General features: G+C 39.8%; 3 protein-coding genes across 7 annotated transcripts in view; all 3 read right to left on the bottom strand.

The window, feature by feature from the left end:
• On the bottom strand, positions 1-15,499 carry LOC121903955 (zinc finger protein 883-like). 5 transcript variants are annotated; one of them, XM_042421398.1, is made up of 4 exons: positions 14,804-15,328; positions 12,108-13,631; positions 3,919-4,368; positions 1-2,487 (listed from the first exon to the last, which is right to left on the bottom strand). In XM_042421398.1, exons 1-4 carry the CDS (start codon positions 14,973-14,975, stop codon positions 965-967), a joined length of 3,669 nt encoding a protein of 1,222 aa, XP_042277332.1. In that variant the 5' UTR covers positions 14,976-15,328; the 3' UTR covers positions 1-964. The 5 variants fall into 5 exon arrangements, with proteins under 5 accessions (XP_042277332.1, XP_042277335.1, XP_042277334.1 ...); XM_042421401.1 differs by lacking the exon at positions 3,919-4,368 and having other exon boundaries at positions 1-2,292; positions 13,404-13,631; positions 14,804-15,499; XM_042421400.1 differs by lacking the exon at positions 12,108-13,631 and having other exon boundaries at positions 14,804-15,497.
• Positions 15,499-16,972, bottom strand: LOC121903979 (zinc finger protein 879-like). Its single transcript, XM_042421441.1, has one exon. It carries the CDS (start codon positions 16,803-16,805, stop codon positions 15,885-15,887), a length of 921 nt encoding a protein of 306 aa, XP_042277375.1. The 5' UTR covers positions 16,806-16,972; the 3' UTR covers positions 15,499-15,884.
• LOC121903799 (myb-like protein V) overlaps positions 16,895-16,980 on the bottom strand; it is a 17,858-nt gene continuing 17,772 nt past the window's right edge. The window contains exon 4 of the mRNA XM_042421182.1: positions 16,895-16,930. Coding sequence (XP_042277116.1) covers positions 16,895-16,930 — 36 coding nt within the window. The remainder of the gene's footprint in view (positions 16,931-16,980) is intronic.

A 16,980-nucleotide genomic window follows, 5' to 3' on the forward strand; every position in this document is an offset into this window, starting at 1 on the left:
TTTAATCTGACTAAACTCAAATCTTTATTCAGTGGTGGATAAACTCCATGTGAGTTGATGCGACTTCAACAGTAAATACTATTCATGGAAACAAGAGACTTAATATTAGGAATAAAATAAAAACAAACTGTACTTGTTTCAATAAAAGATTGACATATGCACATACTTAGTCGACATTGTCCCATTGTAAACCATATATTGCAAAGCCATTCAGAAAAACATGTCAGCATTATACAATCATTTCATAATAAGGCATTCCTTCCTATCAACATACCAAACATTAACATTCATATTAACGCTGTCTAGACATTCAATCTTCTTTGATTCAACCGCCTCTAAACATCTACACGTCTAGTAGTGCAATCAAAGTTTAAAGCAAGAATTATGTGATTAAACTGTCGGAAATATAATTTCAAATATAAATTCAACCTAACTCTTAGTAGCTCTAACCATCAATAGAGGGAAGTATTATTACATGTAGATCAAAAATTAAAATTTTTTTCAATAGATTATAGCATACTTATCAAAGTTATACCATTCTTTATGAATTTTTAAACATTACAGGATTTACATAATGATTAGACATTTCATTCACCCAAATTCAGATTTGCAGAGAGACTCAGTGAATGTCCTCCAGGAATAGGGGTTAGAGTTCATGACTCTGGTCTGGGGAGATAAGGAGGCCAAAAGAGGGGAGCTGTCTGTCCATGTTTACATGTAGTTGTCGGTCTTTTATCCTGGTTCAAGTGACCCCAAAGGTCATTTATGCTTTTACTTCGGGCCATAATTTAGGTATTGGTCAGAAATGGCCTCTCAGAAGGTCTGTTCAATCTCTGTTTGGTCACAGTGTTTAAGTTTGATCAGTGTCATGTTGTCAGACCTCCACTTGGCAGGGAGGGCAGTTCGGAGGTCCAGGGGTGAGACACGTACGGCTTCTCATCTGGATGAATTCTTATTTGCCTTTTCAAGTCTGGCATCTGACAGAATCTTTTCCTACTGTGTGCGTTCTCATGTGGGTCTTCAACTGATGTCTACGCATGAAATCTGTTCCACAAGTTTTGCAATTGTACGGCTTCTCACCTGTGTGGACTCTCATATGCGTTTGTAACGCACCCACCTGAGAGAATCTTTTCTCACAAGTGTTACATGAGTACGGCTTCTCACCTGTGTGGATTCTCATATGTGTTTGTAATACAACCAGCTGAGAGAATCTTTTGTCACAAATGTTACATGGATACGGCTTCTCACCTGTGTGGACTCTCATATGCACTTTCAATGCGCCCAGCTCAGAGAATCTTTTCTCACAAGTGTTACATGGGTACGGCCTCTCACCTGTGTGGATTCTCATATGCTTCTGTAATGCACACATATGAGAGAATTTTTTCTCACAAGTGTTACATGGGTATGGCTTTTCACCAGTGTGGATTCTCATATGCCGTTTCCATGCGCTCAGATCGGCGAATCGTTTCTCACAAGTGTTACATGGGTACGGCTTCTCACCTGTGTGGATTCTCTTATGTACTTTTAATGCGCCCAGCTGAGAGAAGCTTTTCTCACAAGTGTTACATGGGTACGGCTTCTCACCCGTGTGGATTCTCATATGGTTGTGTAATGCACAGAGATGAGAGAATCTTTTCTCACAAGTGTTACAGGGGTACGGCTTCTCACCTGTATGGACTCTCATATGCACTTTTAATATGCCCAGGTGAGAGAATCTTTTCTCACAGATGTTACATGGGTATGGCTTCTCCCTTGTGTGTGTTTTCATGTGCTTTTTCACTTTTGTAATTTGACTAAATCTTTTCCCGCAAGTGTTACAGGGGTACGGCTTCTCACCTGTGTGGACTCTCATATGCACTTTTAATGCACCCGCCAATGAGAATCTTCTTTCACAAGAGTTACATGAATACGGCTTCTCACCTGTGTGGACTCTATGATGTCTATTCAATTGGGAAACATACTTAAAAGCTTTTCCACAAGTGTCACACTTCAAAACCTTTTTACCTGTCTGGGTATCCAGCTGAATCTTCGACATGGTAGTGTTACATACATTGTCACTGTGACTTTTACTTTTATGATGTCTCTTCTGTGGTTTTGTCTCTAGATTTCTTGTTGATCCTGAGTCTACTCCTTTGCCTCTTTTGTGACCTTGGCTCTCAGCTACATGAGAGATGTGAGAGAGGAGCCGGTCATCACTGTTTGGTACCACAGAGCTTTTAACTGACGTGCTGACAACATGCTCTTTCTCTGCTGCACTCTGAGTTTCATCAGGACTCCAGTCCAGAGTCTGATCTTCACTGTAGTCACTTTCCTCCTGCTTCAGCACCAGCTGCTCTCCCTCCAGACTGGTGCAGAGTTCCTCCTGTTCCTCTTTAATCTGTGGAGGTTCTGGGTCCTCTTGGTCCAGACTGGAGTTCCTCTCCTGGTTACAGAGCTGCTGGTCAGCGAGAACCTCCTCCTCCTTACAGACATGTTGCTGTGGGAGCTCTGGAGGGACAAAAAGGGGAAAGGGTAAAAAAAAATAAAATGTTGTACCACTTTCTGATAAGGCAACCTTTATAAAGGGTTTAAAAGCATTAATTAATGGCTTAATCAATGGTCAATAAATCATTCACTTATGCTTTATAAATATATAATAAACCATTAACATCAACACAATAACCTTTTATTAATGGTTCACAATCATTTATACCTGCAGGACTGTTGATTATCATGAAACATTAATTGAGGATTAAATTACTTTCTGACATGTCACCAGGTCTTAAAAGTTATTAATTAAGGGTTAGTCTATCACATTGTCTAAATCATCAGTAAGTGGTTGAACGGTACATTGGAAGTGTGTTCCTCAAGAATTAGATAAAGCAAATGTTATTGTGGTATAGAAAGGAGGGATTTTTCACGATCTGGCAACTCAAAAACAATGCTTATGTAAGGGAATGAGGGTTAGGCAACTGCGACCTGGAATGAGTGCCAGGTCACGGTAACCTGTACCGCTGCCAAACATGTCAGTCCACCGAAACAAAACAGGAGACATCTGGAGATATTGGGAAAAAGGCGGAATACCACACACACACACATAATACAGAGACGCCCACTCAAATTTGGTTACAGTCCAAAGTTAAGTGAAATTGAGCAATGCCCCACCATTCTTCTTGAGAATTTAAGGGTGCCAAAAAGTCTGGCAAAAACAGGATGAGACTTGTTACACAACACGAACACAAACACACACATAGCCTGTCTTCAGTATAAAAAGGCATGTCACGTTCTGTAATGTTGGAATTTTCTCTGTCTACGTTGTTGGTGAGCCGTTGTGAAATAAAAGAGATTCCCCATCTGACACCTGTGTCTCGACCATCTGATTCCTCTGTTGTCCACCTCTTTCTGCCACAACACTTATTAATGGATTAGAAATAATGCACTAGTAAATGATTTATTAACCATCAATTAAGCTCTTAATTAATGCTTATGCTTTCATTGTCAGACAGTTGATAATTCTATTTTATGTTTATTATTGAGGTTGTAGTGGGTGGTGGTGGTGTACTGGAGTGCATTATATAGAAAAGCGTTCCTAAAATTTTGCCTATTTTCTCTGGTTAGCTACATGCTAGAAGTTGACTCTGTCGCTGTGACATAAGGCAGTGACACACACATGGCACTGCTGCGTTCCTAGCTATACTGCTAGCTTTATACTCATATAGTATGTTAGTTAAAATCATGCAAAAAAAAAAAAAAATCACCCAAAAAAAACCAACCAGCAATGGACTCAGGTAATTACCGATAGCTGATATATTGGTCCAATCACCCAAACCTACCTCTCACCTGTGTGGACTCTCAGATGTGTATGCAATTTGGACATGTACTCAAATGTTTTCCCACAAGTGCCACATTTAAAACACTGTTTCCCTGTATAGGTATTACCGTGAGTCTTTAATGTGGTAGAGTGGTCTTCATTGTTACTGTGATTTTTGCTTCTGTGATGCCTCTTCTTTTTTTTTGGCTCTGCATTTCTAGTTGATCCTGAGTCTCCTTGTTTGCTTCCTTTGTGATCTTGGCTCTCAGCTACATGAGAGTTGTGAGAGAGGAGCTGGTCGTCACTGTTTGGTTCTGGTACCACTGAGCTTTTAATTGACATGCTGACAACATGCACTTTCTCTGCTGCATTCTGAGTTTCATCAGGACTCAAGTCCAGAGTCTGATCTTCACTGTAGTCACTTTCCTCACAAGTAAGGGTCAACATTAAGGTTTCAGTTTCCTGCTTCAGCACCAGCTGCTCTCCCTCCAGACTGGTGTAGAGTTCCTCCTGTTCCTCTTTAATCTGTGGAGGCTCTGGGACCTCCTCCTCCTTACAGACATGTTGCTGTGGGAGCTCTGGAGGGACAAAAAGGGAAAAGGGTAAAAAAAAATGTGGCTTTCTGATATGGCACCCTTTATAAAGGGTTTAATAGCATTAATTAATGGCATAATCAATGGTTTATAAATCATTCACTAATATAATATCATATCATATCATATCATATAATGCTTTGCAAACCAGATGGAGAGAAAAAAAGCGATGTGACAAGTGAAGAAAATACATCTTTGGAGCATGCAACAACTGAGAATCAAAATGAAGTGCTGGAGAGGATATTAGTGGGCAGACTGCAGATGGCCAGAGAAAAAGGAAAGTACAAGCCACACAAGATGAGCATTGGAAATTTATTAATTTGTTTATCCTGTTATCAAACAAGTTGAACAGCTTTGGACCCAGAGGCAGCAATGCAATTCCCTGCCTAGTCTGCCAGTACTTCAATGTGGTCCAGGACGCATTGCATTTACATTGCCAAATGAATGTGGTCACATGCTGCCCAGACCACCTCCGAATGTGGTCTGAGTGATCGGATCTTCAATCCGTCCTCAATGCGTCTTGGGTGCGTTTACACCTGTATTTAGAGCTGTCCGCTTGTGATCGGATCACCTGAGACGGATGTTAATACCAGGTGTAAACAGGGCCTATATATAAAGTAGTTCAAACTAGCTTCACCTCCAGCAGCTACAACAGTAACATGCTGCTCTAACACTGATGCTTCAGTATTAATAATCTAATGATGTCATATGTAATAATATATCAGTCAGAGGAACCAAACCACTTACTGCAATACTTAAACTACATATTGCTGTTTATTCTTATGCACTTTTACTTAAGTTGGTTTTTTCATGCATGACTTTTACTTGTAATGGAGTATTTTTACATTTATGTATTGGTACTTTTACGGCAGTAAATTATCTGAGTACTTCTTCCACCACTGGTGGGCAGCAGAAGACCTCATCCACAGAACAACTTCTACAGCTGAGCGTTTAACTGAGATTCTTGATTACTTGGAACTCGATTAAGATAAAAAAGCCTTCTCAGATGCTGAAACAGTAAAAGACTGCTTTTTGGCTACCACAGAAATATTGTGCACAGACTCTGACAACAAGGACACAATTGTAAAGCACGGGAAGGGATTACAGTTGTCCAAATTAACCATTATGAGGCGGATCGAAGACATAAGAGACCAGTTAGTTGCTGATCTGTCAGCGTTAAGGCTTTTGCAACGACGTCTAACACTTTTTCACAAATGTAAGTGGTGGAAAAAACGGAGAATCAGCTGCTAAAAATAATTATTTATGTTTTCCTTAACTTTCCCCTCAACTTTTACCCCAACCACGAATCAGAATCTAACTTCAGCGTCGTAGACATCCGAGCAAATAATTACAAGTACATATTTTAATCACTGCGGTGGTATATAAAGCAGAACATTATGTTTAATATTATTACAAATAATTGAGGTTTTACAGACCTGTTCTATATAGCTTTATCTCAGGTTTCCAAACGATATCCAGCAGTCTGCGCTGACGATTGATCTCTTCCTCGTACTCGACGATAGTTTTTTGAAAAACACCGAATATTTCTTCAGCAGCAGCAGTTAGTCGCTCGTTGATGAACTCTCTCAAATACTGAACTGAAGACATTGTTGTTGCTTAGTTAAAAGTAAGATATGTCATTGTCCTGTGGTGAGACTTCTTCCAAGCACAGGGCACCAAGCAGCTAACGTGACTAGCTCCTGTGTTGTTTACTTCCGCTGGATGTTACACTGTTAAGTTCTCGAAAGCGGAGTCTTGTGGTTTTTCGTTCCGCTTGTTGTAACTAGTTGTCTCAGTGTCACTTGTGGCTTATTAACAAGCAGCAGTCTTTAAACTAGACATAAGAGCTGTTTGCTGTGTCGGGTCGAAATTTGCTCTCTCACTGATACTTAACGCCCTCATCAAAACCTGAAACCTTCCTCTACCTGCCTCACTGCTTCCTGGATGGGCAGAGCCTCATAATCAATAAAGGCAGCCAGTTCACCTGTGGTAACAAAGAAGCTGGCTGGCCTCATGTAGATGCCTCATCCCTCCAGTAGTTTGATCTGTGTATATGATATGTAAGTTTCCTTTGGTATAAATGCAATAATAGTGGCTTTAGTAGTTTATGATTTATTTGCTGTACTGAAGTAATTTCTTCATTTTAGGTGTACATAGTAATTGTGTTTGAGGTTAAATTACCTTTGTTTGATTGTTTATTATTTAAATTAGGAATTATGATGTCTAGATTAATATCATTTGGTATACTTTTTTGTTATCAGATAGACCAGTTTCAGCTATTCCATAATAAAAGATAGGAAAGTTGAGAAAAGACAGGAATTCCAGTCCAAATAGACAAGCCATTGATTTGGTGATATTCCTGGAACCAGACTGTCCTTATGAGATACTAGTATTCCTTCAAGCTAAATATTGTAAGTACTCTAGTTAAGCTAAGTTTTTTTTTGTTTTGGTTAATTAGCATAGTTATGTAGAAGCTTCAGCCTTTTTCTGCAGTGGAGACTCCTTGATTTAAGGTAGCATGCCAACCATATTAAAAGATAGCAGCTTTACATGTTGACCTATAGACCTGTGCAGTTCATCACTATAACTAGAGGAGATGATTGTGGATTTTAGGAGGACCAGGGCTAGGATAAACACCGTTTCCATTTTTGGAGTGGAGGTGGAGGTGGTGGAGGGATAGATACCTTGGAGTCCACCTCGACAACAGACTGGACTGGAATATTCTTCGCTGCTGTCTGCTGGGGAAGCAGTGTCAGAGTCAGAGACACTAACAAACTGAACTAACCGATCAGGACGGCTGGCTCTGTGCTGGGGACTCCTCTGGATACACTGGAGCAGATTGAAGAGAGGAGGATGCTGCACAAACTGTTAAACATTGTGCAGAACGTCACACATCCCCTCATTGACCTGTTGGTCGAACAGTGGAGCGCTTTCAGTCAGACCTCTTCACCTCTGTTGTGAAAAAGAATGCTACAGGAAGTCATTCCTGCCAACTACAATCAGTCTGTACAATGACTCCTCTGCAATTCATTATTATCAGGCTACATCAACAACTCTCCAAAGACTGTCCAGCTAGTCCAGAATGCTGCTGCATGTGTACTGACAAGAACTAGTAAAAGAGGTCATATTTCTCCCATTTTAGCTTCTCTGCACTGGCTCCCTGTAAAATCCAGAATAGAATTCAAAATTCTTCTCCTCACCTACAAATGATCAGGCACCATCATATCTTAAAGATCTCACAGTACCATATTACTCCACTAGAACACTGTGCTCCCAGAATGCAGGTTTATTTGTGGATCCTAGAGTCTCCAAAAGTAGAATGGAAGGAAGAGCCTTCAACTATCAGGGTCCTCTCCTGTGGAACCATCTTCAAGTTTGGGTCCGAGAGGCAGACACCCTCTCTACGTTTAAGAGTAGACCTAAAACTTTCCTGTTTGATAAAGCTTATAGTTAGGGCTGGCTCAGATTTGCCTCGGACCATCTCCTAGTTATGCTGCTATAGGCATAGACTGCTGGGGGACCTCTAATGATGCACTGAACCCCTCTCTCCTCCTCTCTCTCTCCATCTGTATGCATTCATGTCCCATTAATTCATGTTAATACCTCAGCATCTTCTCTCTCCTGTAGTTTTGTGCTTTCTCGTCTCTCTCCTCCTGTTGCTTTCTGCAGGTATTTCTGCCTCCGGAGCTGTAGAATCTGGATCTGGGATTGTAAGCCACATACTGCCTTTTTGAGCCTGCTCAACACCTCTGCTACTATTATTATTAATATTGGTCTTATTATTATTATTATTATTATTATTATTACTTCTATACATCCCTATGTGGAACCTGCACTATGCTTATGTTTTCTTTCCTCCTGCTCTCTCTCTCCTCTCTCTCTACCAATCTCTCTTTTTCTCTCAACTCAACCGGTCAAGGCAGATGGCCACCATTGGAGAAATCTTGTACTTGATCAATATCTGTCCAATAACACTTTGATGAAGAATAAAGATGAAGAAACTCCCCAGACTCCAGTCGATTCTTACTTGAATATATGAAGTTTATTGAAAACAAACATCTAATGTCAGAAAACCTTTTGCACAATGTATACATGGATACAGTCACACAAAAAACTTACAAGAGCACAGGATACAATCGGTTCTTATAAATTAGCACATATCATGCAACCTGAAAGGGAGGGAAAAGAGGGCACCCAGGGTCAGAGTGAACTCAAATTGTAAATAACGAAGATAGCTGCTGTTGTCCATCCGAGGCCACCTTATCTCTTCCCCTGGTGCTTCCACATAAAACATCCTTCATGAGAGACCATGAAGGTCAGAGAGACAGAGGCCCTGTTGATTAAATCATGATGACAAGGCTTAACTTACAACATTCCTTTGTAATCAAATGGCTCATAAATTGAACAATGAACATCTTCCTTCACAAATGAGCCTTCACATCCACTGAACCAGAGCCTGATTCTGCTCAAGGTTTCTTCTCATTAAAAGGGAGTTTTTCCTTACCGCTGTCGTCATAGTGCTTGCTCGTGGGGGACTGTTGGGTCTCTGTAAATGATAAGAGTATGGTCTAGAACTGCTCCAATGAAAAGTGCCCTGAGATAACTTATCATTTGTCGCTATATGAATAAAATTGACTTGACTGTGTCAGGAGAGGGGACTCCTCTGACAGTGAAGACAGACTGCTCACTTGGACTTTTATTTTATTACATTGTCCATCACATCTGTTATATTTCATATTCATATTTTGATAAGCTTTCAAGTACTGTTTGTATATACTGTTATCATATGTATATACGTTCAATAATTATTTAAATATATCTACACCTCACTACCTCATCAATATCCACCTGACTCACACTAATGTACACTGTACTGTAACATATTGACATCAATGAGCAGTTTATACTCATCAAATGGTATATTATAGTTAACGTTATATCTCTAGTCTCTATTCTATTTTTAGCTAATTTAATTATATTATCTGTTTATTTAGCTAATTATATTTCAGTTAGTTAATTTAGTTATTGTATATAATTTAGTGGCTACTGTAACACTCTAATTTCCCTTTAGGATTAATAGTCATCTATGTATGAATCTGGTATTATCACATTATCACCTCATGAAGCAAAGTAATTTTAAAATAAATTAGATGAGATCATAAACAAAGCATTTTGTTGTTGTATTACTAACACTTACTATTAATGTCGTTTTTTGCTTTCCTAATCATTCAATCAATTAAATTACAAATATCAGTCTGAAAAAGCCATCATGAAAAAATATTTTATTGTTCATAAAGTGTTACATTATCTACCATTAGTGTGTGATCACCAAAGAAACAAACAACAAACATTTTATTTCAGGTTAAACCGGGAAAAAATACATTAAAATTCTAAAATGAAATAAAAAACACTAAAAAACAGACAACGTATAGTATATTATACTGTATATAGTATACTGCACTATGTTGCGTACAGTAAAATTAGTAGCTACAGTAACATTAATTTAACAAAACCCGATAGCATTGTTGACAATGTACAACTTACATGAAGATATTCTGAACTCTTCTTCATGGAGAATATTTGACATTAATTTACAAAGATGTTGCCTAAAAGAGTTTCAGCTCAATTGTTTATCCTGTTTATGAATTGTTTTTTATCAAAATGAAATTTATGACTGGGTCCAATGGCAAAGGCAATAGGAACATTGCCCTGGTTGGCTGATGAGTTGAACGCTTTTCAATTAAGATGTGATAAAAATCATGACTTCACTGATACACTGATTACATTAAAGGACAACACTCAAGCTCCTTCAGCTTTGGCTGTTGATATTAGAAGTGTGGAAAAACACTTCAGACTGACCAAGTCTAGAAAGAGTCCTGGGCCTTACGATATCTGCAGCCAGGTTCTTAAAACCTGTGCTGAACAGCTGTGCATCTTTCATTTTATTTTTACATTATCTCCTCAGCAAAAGAGGGTCCCTAAGTTATGGAAACATTCCACAATTGTCCACAATCACTTCCTAAGACTAAAGCCTCTGCGACATTAAATGACTTAAGACCAGTAGCGCTGACATCTTTAATTATGACACTGGAGAGGCTCATTAAAAACGAGGTTTTATTGTAGGTTGAGAAATCCCTTGATCCCCTGCATTTGCATACAGACCAGGTAGAGGTGTGGAGGATACTACTATCACACTACTACTACATTTTCTGTATCACCAGCTCGAGGGGACAAAAGCTTATGACAGACTATTTATAGATTTCTCCTCAGCTTTTAACACTATCCATCCACATCTGCTAGCAGAATAGCTAATTCATCTTTTTAAACTGGATTTTAATCTAGTTGGCTGGATACTGGACTTCTTGACTGATAGGTCCCAGTGTGTGAAGAGTCCTTTCTCACACTAAATGTGTCTAAAACTAAAGACATGATAATCAGATTTAGAGAGACTCCTAGTCCAGCTATAAATACCTGGATTACCAAGATCACCCCCTTTGAACAGAGTTTGAACTGTTACCTTCAGGTTGTCGGTTGAGGGTGCCTGTTATGAGGACTAAGAGATATATGGTTTCCTTTGTCCCTGTTGCCATTCAATTGTAAAATGGTAAATAGTGTTTTATTGTTGTCTGGATATTGCTTATTTGCACAGACTGCTTACTTGACTTCTGCACTTTGACCTTCATGCTGAATGTACTCCTCTAAATCACTCTGCCCACTACGTCCTGTTGTTTGTTGCTGTCTATCAGTGTTTTTGATGTTTTTGTATGATGTGTGCGGGGGGGCACATGACAAACAATTCAGACACATGACAAACTCTTTTCAGTGTTGCAGTAGGTTATTCTTGTGTAGATCGTTAAGTCCTTCAATAAACATTTTCAGCTTTACGACATAAAAGGCTCGTGTTTGCTTTTCTCCACTGAGGTGCTGACCATCGCTCAAAATGTCCACAACAAACACAAAGCTCTCCCTCATGTTTTGCAATTCTATGGCTTCTCATCTGGATGAATTCTTATGTCTCTTTCCAAGTCTGACATCTGACAGAGTCCTGTCCCTCTTGTGCGTTCTCATGTGGATCTTCAATTGATTTCTACGCATGAAACCTCTTTCACAAGTTTTGCAATTGTACAGCATCTCACCTGTGTGGACTCTCGTATGTCGTTTTAATGCGCCCATATCACCGAAGCTTTTCTCACAAGTGTTACATGTGTACGGCTTCTCACCTGTGTGGACTCTCATATGCACTTTTAATGCACCCAACTGAGAGAATCTTTTCTCACAAGTGTTACATGGGTACGGCTTCTCACCTGTGTGGACTCTCATATGCGTTTGTAATACGATCAGCTGAGAGAATCTTTTCTCACAAGTGTTACATGTGTACGGCTTCTCACCTGTGTGGATTCTCATATGCACTTTTAATGCGCCCAGCTGAGAGAAGCTTTTCTCACAAGTGTTACATGGGTATGGCTTCTCACCTGTGTGGATTCTCATATGCTTTTGTAATGCGCACAGATGAGAGAATTTTTTCTCACAAGTGTTACATGGGTATGGCTTTTCACCTGTGTGGACTCTCATATGCCGTTTTAATGCACCCAAATCACAGAATTTTTTCTCACAAGTGTTACATGGGTACGGCTTCTCACCTGTGTGGACTCTCATATGCACTTTTAATGCGCACAGCTCAGAGAATCTTTTCTCACAACTGTTACATGGGTATGGCTTCTCACCTGTATGTGTTCTCATGTGCCTTTTCACTTTTGCCATTTGAGTAAATCTTCTCCCACAAGTGTTGCAGGGGTACGGCTTCTCACCGGTGTGGACTTTCATATGCAGGGTTAATGCACCTGGCACAGAGAATCTTTTTTCACAAGAGTTACATGAATACGGTTTCTCATCTGTGTGGATTGTCAGGTGTCTATTCAATTGGGAAATATACTTAAAAGCTTTTCCACAAGTGTCACACTTCAAAATCTTTTTACCTTTGTGAGTCTGAAACTTTGACATGGTAGTGTTACATACATTGTTACTGTGACTTTTACTTTTACGATGTCTCTTCTGTCGTTTTGGCTCTGTATTGCTAGTTGATCCTGAGTCTACTTGTTTGCCTCCTTTGTGATCTTGGCTCTCAGCTACATGAGAGATGTGAGAGAGGAGCCGGTCATCACTGTTTGGTACCACAGAGCTTTTAACTGACATGCTGACAACATGCTCTTTCTCTGTTGCACTCTCAGTTTCATCAGGACTCCAGTCCAGAGTCTGATCTTCACCGTTGTCACTTTCCTCACAAGTTGGAGTCAACATAAAGGTTTCAGTCTCCTGCTTCAGTACCAGCTCTTCTACCTCCAGACTGGTGTAGAGTTCCTCCTGTTCCTCTTTAATCTGTGGAGGCTCTGGGTCGTTCGTGTGACTGTTGCTGTTATGATGTCTCTTCTGTGGTTTTGTCTCTGCATTTCCAGTTGATCCCGAGTCTCCTTGTTTGCCTCCTTTGTGATCTTGGCTCTCAGCTACATGAGAGTTGTAAGAGAGGAGCTGGTCATCACTGTTTGGTTCTGGTACCACTAAGCTTTTAACTGAGATGCTGACAACATGCTCTTTCTCTGTTGCACTCTCAGTTTCATCAGGACTCCAGTCCAGAGTCTGATCTTCACCGTTGTCACTTTCCTCACAAGTTGGAGTCAACATAAAGGTTTCAGTCTCCTGCTTCAGTACCAGCTCTTCTACCTCCAGACTGGTGTAGAGTTCCTCCTGTTCCTCTTTAATCTCTGGAGGCTCTGGGTCGTTCGTGTGACTGTTGCTGTTATGATGTCTCTTCTGTGGTTTTGTCTCTACATTTCCAGTTGATCCCGAGTCTCCTTGTTTGCCTCCTTTGTGATCTTGGCTCTCAGCTACATGAGAGTTGTGAGAGAGGAGCTGGTCATCACTGTTTGGTTCTGGTACCACTAAGCTTTTAACTGAGATGCTGACATCATGCTCTTTCTCTGTTGCACTCTCAGTTTCATCAGGACTCCAGTCCAGAGTCTGATCTTCACCGTTGTCACTTTCCTCACAAGTTGGAATCAACATAAAGGTTTCAGTCTCCTGCTTCAGTACCAGCTCTTCTACCACCAGACTGGTGTACAGTTCCTCCTGTTCCTCTTTAATCTGTGGAGGCTCTGGGTCCTCTTGGTCCAGACTGCAGTTCCTCTCCTGGTCACAGAACTGCTGGTCAGCAAGAACCTCCTCTTCCTTACAGACATGCTGCTGTGGGAGCTCTGGAGGGACAAAAAGGGGAAAAGGTAAAAAATGTGGTACCGCTTTCTGATAAGGTACCCTGTATAAAGGGTTTATAAGCATTAATTAATGGCTTAATCAATAGTTAATAAATCATTCACTAAGGCTTGATAAATGTTTAATAAACCATTAACATTAACACACATAATACATTACCACAATAAGCCTTTATCAGTGATTCATAATCATTTATACCTGCAGGACTGTTTATTGATATAAAACATTAATTGAGGGTTGAATGATTTTCTGACTTGTTATCAGGTCTTAAAAGTTATTAATCAAGTGTTAGTCTATCACATTGTCTAAATCATCAGTAAGTGGTTGAACGGTACATTGCAACTGTCCTCCTAAAGAATTAGATAAAGCAAATGTTATTGTGGTATCGGAAGGAGAGATTTTTTTTTTTTTTGTCGATTCAGGGTTAAGGGAAAAGTTGAGGGGGAAGTTAAGGGAAACTTAAATAATGATATTTATAAGTTGATTCTCCGTTTTTTGCACCACTTAAACTTGTGAAATAGTATTAAACATCATAGCAAAAGCCTTTACGTTGTGTAACTTCATTTTAATACTTGTAAAGCCTATATTCTGCTTTTGAAAACAGAGAAAACGTCGAGTTCACTGATATTTCTCCATCAAGACAACATCAGACCAGGTCCAGATCAAAAATCACTGAACTTAGACTTGTCAAATCGGGACTTTCAAATATCCGTGTTTTAATTGGTCTCTGTAGTCTTTTTGTTAATCTAATCCAGATTTGACAAGTCCAAATACAGTGGTTCTTGATCTGGACCTGGTCTTCCGTCGTCTAAATGGAGAAATATCAGTGAAATCATCCTTTTTTCTCTTTTCAAAAGCAAAATAAAGCTTTCACAAATCTGAACGTGATTATAAACAGTATTAAGGCTTTTGCTACGATGTCTAACCGTTTTTCACACGTGTAGGTGTTGCACAAACGGACAATCAGCCGCTAAATATTCTTATTTTTCATTTTTATTGTAATTGTTTCTCATAACTTCCCCCCCTTAACCTCCCCCTCTCAGAAGCTAACTTAAGCGTCCTACACACCCGAGCAAATAATTACAAGTATATCTTTTAACCACTGTGGTGTTATAACGCTGATTCCTATGTTTTATGTTAAATTAATTTTACATACCTGTTCTGTGTAACTTTATTTCAGGTTTCCAAACGATGTCCAGCAGTCTGCGCTGACGATCGATCTCTACCTCGTAATCGACGATAGTTCTTTGAAAAACCCGGAATATTTCTTCAGCAGCAGAAGTTAGTCGCTCGCTCATGAACTCTCTCAAACACTCAACTGAAGACATCGCTGCTTAATTACAAATAAGATGTCTCATTGTTCTGCTGAGAGACTTCTTCCAAGCACAGGATGCTAATAAGCTAACGTGACTAGCGCCTGTGTTGTTTACTTCCGCTGAATGTTACACTGATAAATCCCGACAGCGGAATCTCATGTTTTTTCGTTCCGCTTGTTGTAACGAGTTGTCTCAGTGTCATTTGTGGCTTATAGATAAGCAGCACCACAGTTTTTAAATCTGATGTCTGTGGCAATTTTTCCGCGCTAGCACACAGGCAATGATGTGATTTACATCAACCAGCAGTGATTGGTTTGCAACTGCTGACTGGGACGGACTCTCCTCTTCTCAGCGCGCCCCCAGTGGCGTTGCGTCACCAGGGTGGGGGCGACTGATTTAAAAAGTATCAGGTCTGTGGTGATGACGTCGACAGTATTTGTGTCGTCACTCTTAGGAGGGGAGACAAAAGTTCTGCACTGCAGGTTTAATGTCATTTTTAGTTTTCCTAATCATCCAATCAATAAAACCACGAATATCAGTTTGAAAAGCCATCATGAAAAAAATATTTTATTGTTAATAAAAAACTTTTGACAACAAAAAGTTTATCTCGAACCTAGAAAAAATACAAATGTTTTTGTCAACAGTAACATGAAGAAAAAAAAGCATTGTTGACAGTGTACAACTTACATGAAGATATTCTGAACCCCTCTTCATGGAGAATGTTTTATATTAATTTACAAAGATGTTGGTGAACACTTGCATACAAGAGTTTCGGCTCAAGTGTTTGTCCTGTTCATGGATTGTTTTTTGTCAACATGTGCTGCCATTATATGTTCTTGCATGTTTTATCAATGAATCACTACAACTGAATCCTGCAACGTCTGAAGAGTGCCCTGATATGCCTTTTCTTGTGATTTGGCACTATGTAAATAAAACTGAATTGAACTGAATTGAATTACGTGGGTACGGCTTCTCACCTGTGTGGACTCTCATATGACGTTTTAATGTGCCCGTTTGAGAGAATCTTTTCTCACAAATTTTACATGAGTATGGCCTCTCACCTGTGTGTGTTCTCATATGATATTTTAATTGGCCCGTTTGAGAGTATCTTTTCTCACAAATGTTACATGAGTATGGCTTCTCACCTGTGTGGACTCTCATATGCATTTGTAATACGGTCAGCTGAGCGAATTTTTTCTCACAAGTGTTACATGTGTACGGCTTCTCACCTGTGTGGACTCTCATATGCACTTTCACTGCGCTCGTCACAGAGAATCTTTTCCCACAAATGTTACATGGGTACGGCCTCTCACCTGTGTGGATTCTCGTATGTGTTTTCAATGCGTGCGGATAAGTAAATCTTTTCTCACAAATGTTACATGGGTACGGCCTCTCACCTGTGTGGATTCTCATATGCGTTTTTAATGCGTGCGGATAAATAAATCTTTTCTCACAAGTGTTACATGGGTACGGCCTGTCACCTGTGTGGATCCTCGTATGCGCTTTTAATGCGTGCAGATGAGAAAATCTTTTCTCACAACTGTTACATGGGTATGGCTTCTCACCTGTATGTGTTCTCATGTGCCTTTTCACTTTTGCCATTTGAGTAAATCTTCTCCCACAAGTGTTGCAGGGGTACGGCTTCTCACCGGTGTGGACTTTCATATGCAGGGTTAATGCAGCTGGCAATGAGAATCTTTTTTCACAAGAGTTACATGAATACGGTTTCTCATCTGTGTGGATTGTCAGGTGTCTATTCAATTGGGAAATATACTTAAAAGCTTTTCCACAAGTGTCACACTTCAAAATCTTTTTACCTTTGTGAGTCTGAAACTTTGACATGGTAGTGTTACATACATTGTTACTGTGACTTTTACTTTTACGATGTCTCTTCTGTCGTTTTGGCTCTGTATTGCTAGTTGATCCTGAGTCTACTTGTTTGCCTCCTTTGTGATCTTGGCTCTCAGCTACATGAGAGATGTGAGAGAGGAGCCGGTCATCACTGTTTGGTTCTGGT

The sequence above is a fragment of the Thunnus maccoyii genome, chromosome 9, assembly GCF_910596095.1.
Source record: "Thunnus maccoyii chromosome 9, fThuMac1.1, whole genome shotgun sequence".
NCBI classification, from domain to species: Eukaryota; Metazoa; Chordata; class Actinopteri; order Scombriformes; family Scombridae; genus Thunnus; species Thunnus maccoyii.

Coding starts and splice junctions, on each gene's coding strand:
- LOC121903955 (XM_042421398.1), bottom strand. CDS start 14,975: ATGTCTTCAGTTGAGTGTTTGAGAGAGTTCATGAGCGAGCGACTAACT. Junction 13,632..14,803: donor AATAAAGTTACACAGAACAG/GTATGTAAAATT, acceptor TTGTCCCTCCAG/AGCTCCCACAGCAGCATGTC. Junction 2,488..3,918: donor TACCACATTAAAGACTCACG/GTAATACCTATA, acceptor TTGTCCCTCCAG/AGCTCCCACAGCAACATGTC.
- LOC121903979 (XM_042421441.1), bottom strand. CDS start 16,805: ATGTCAAAGTTTCAGACTCACAAAGGTAAAAAGATTTTGAAGTGTGAC.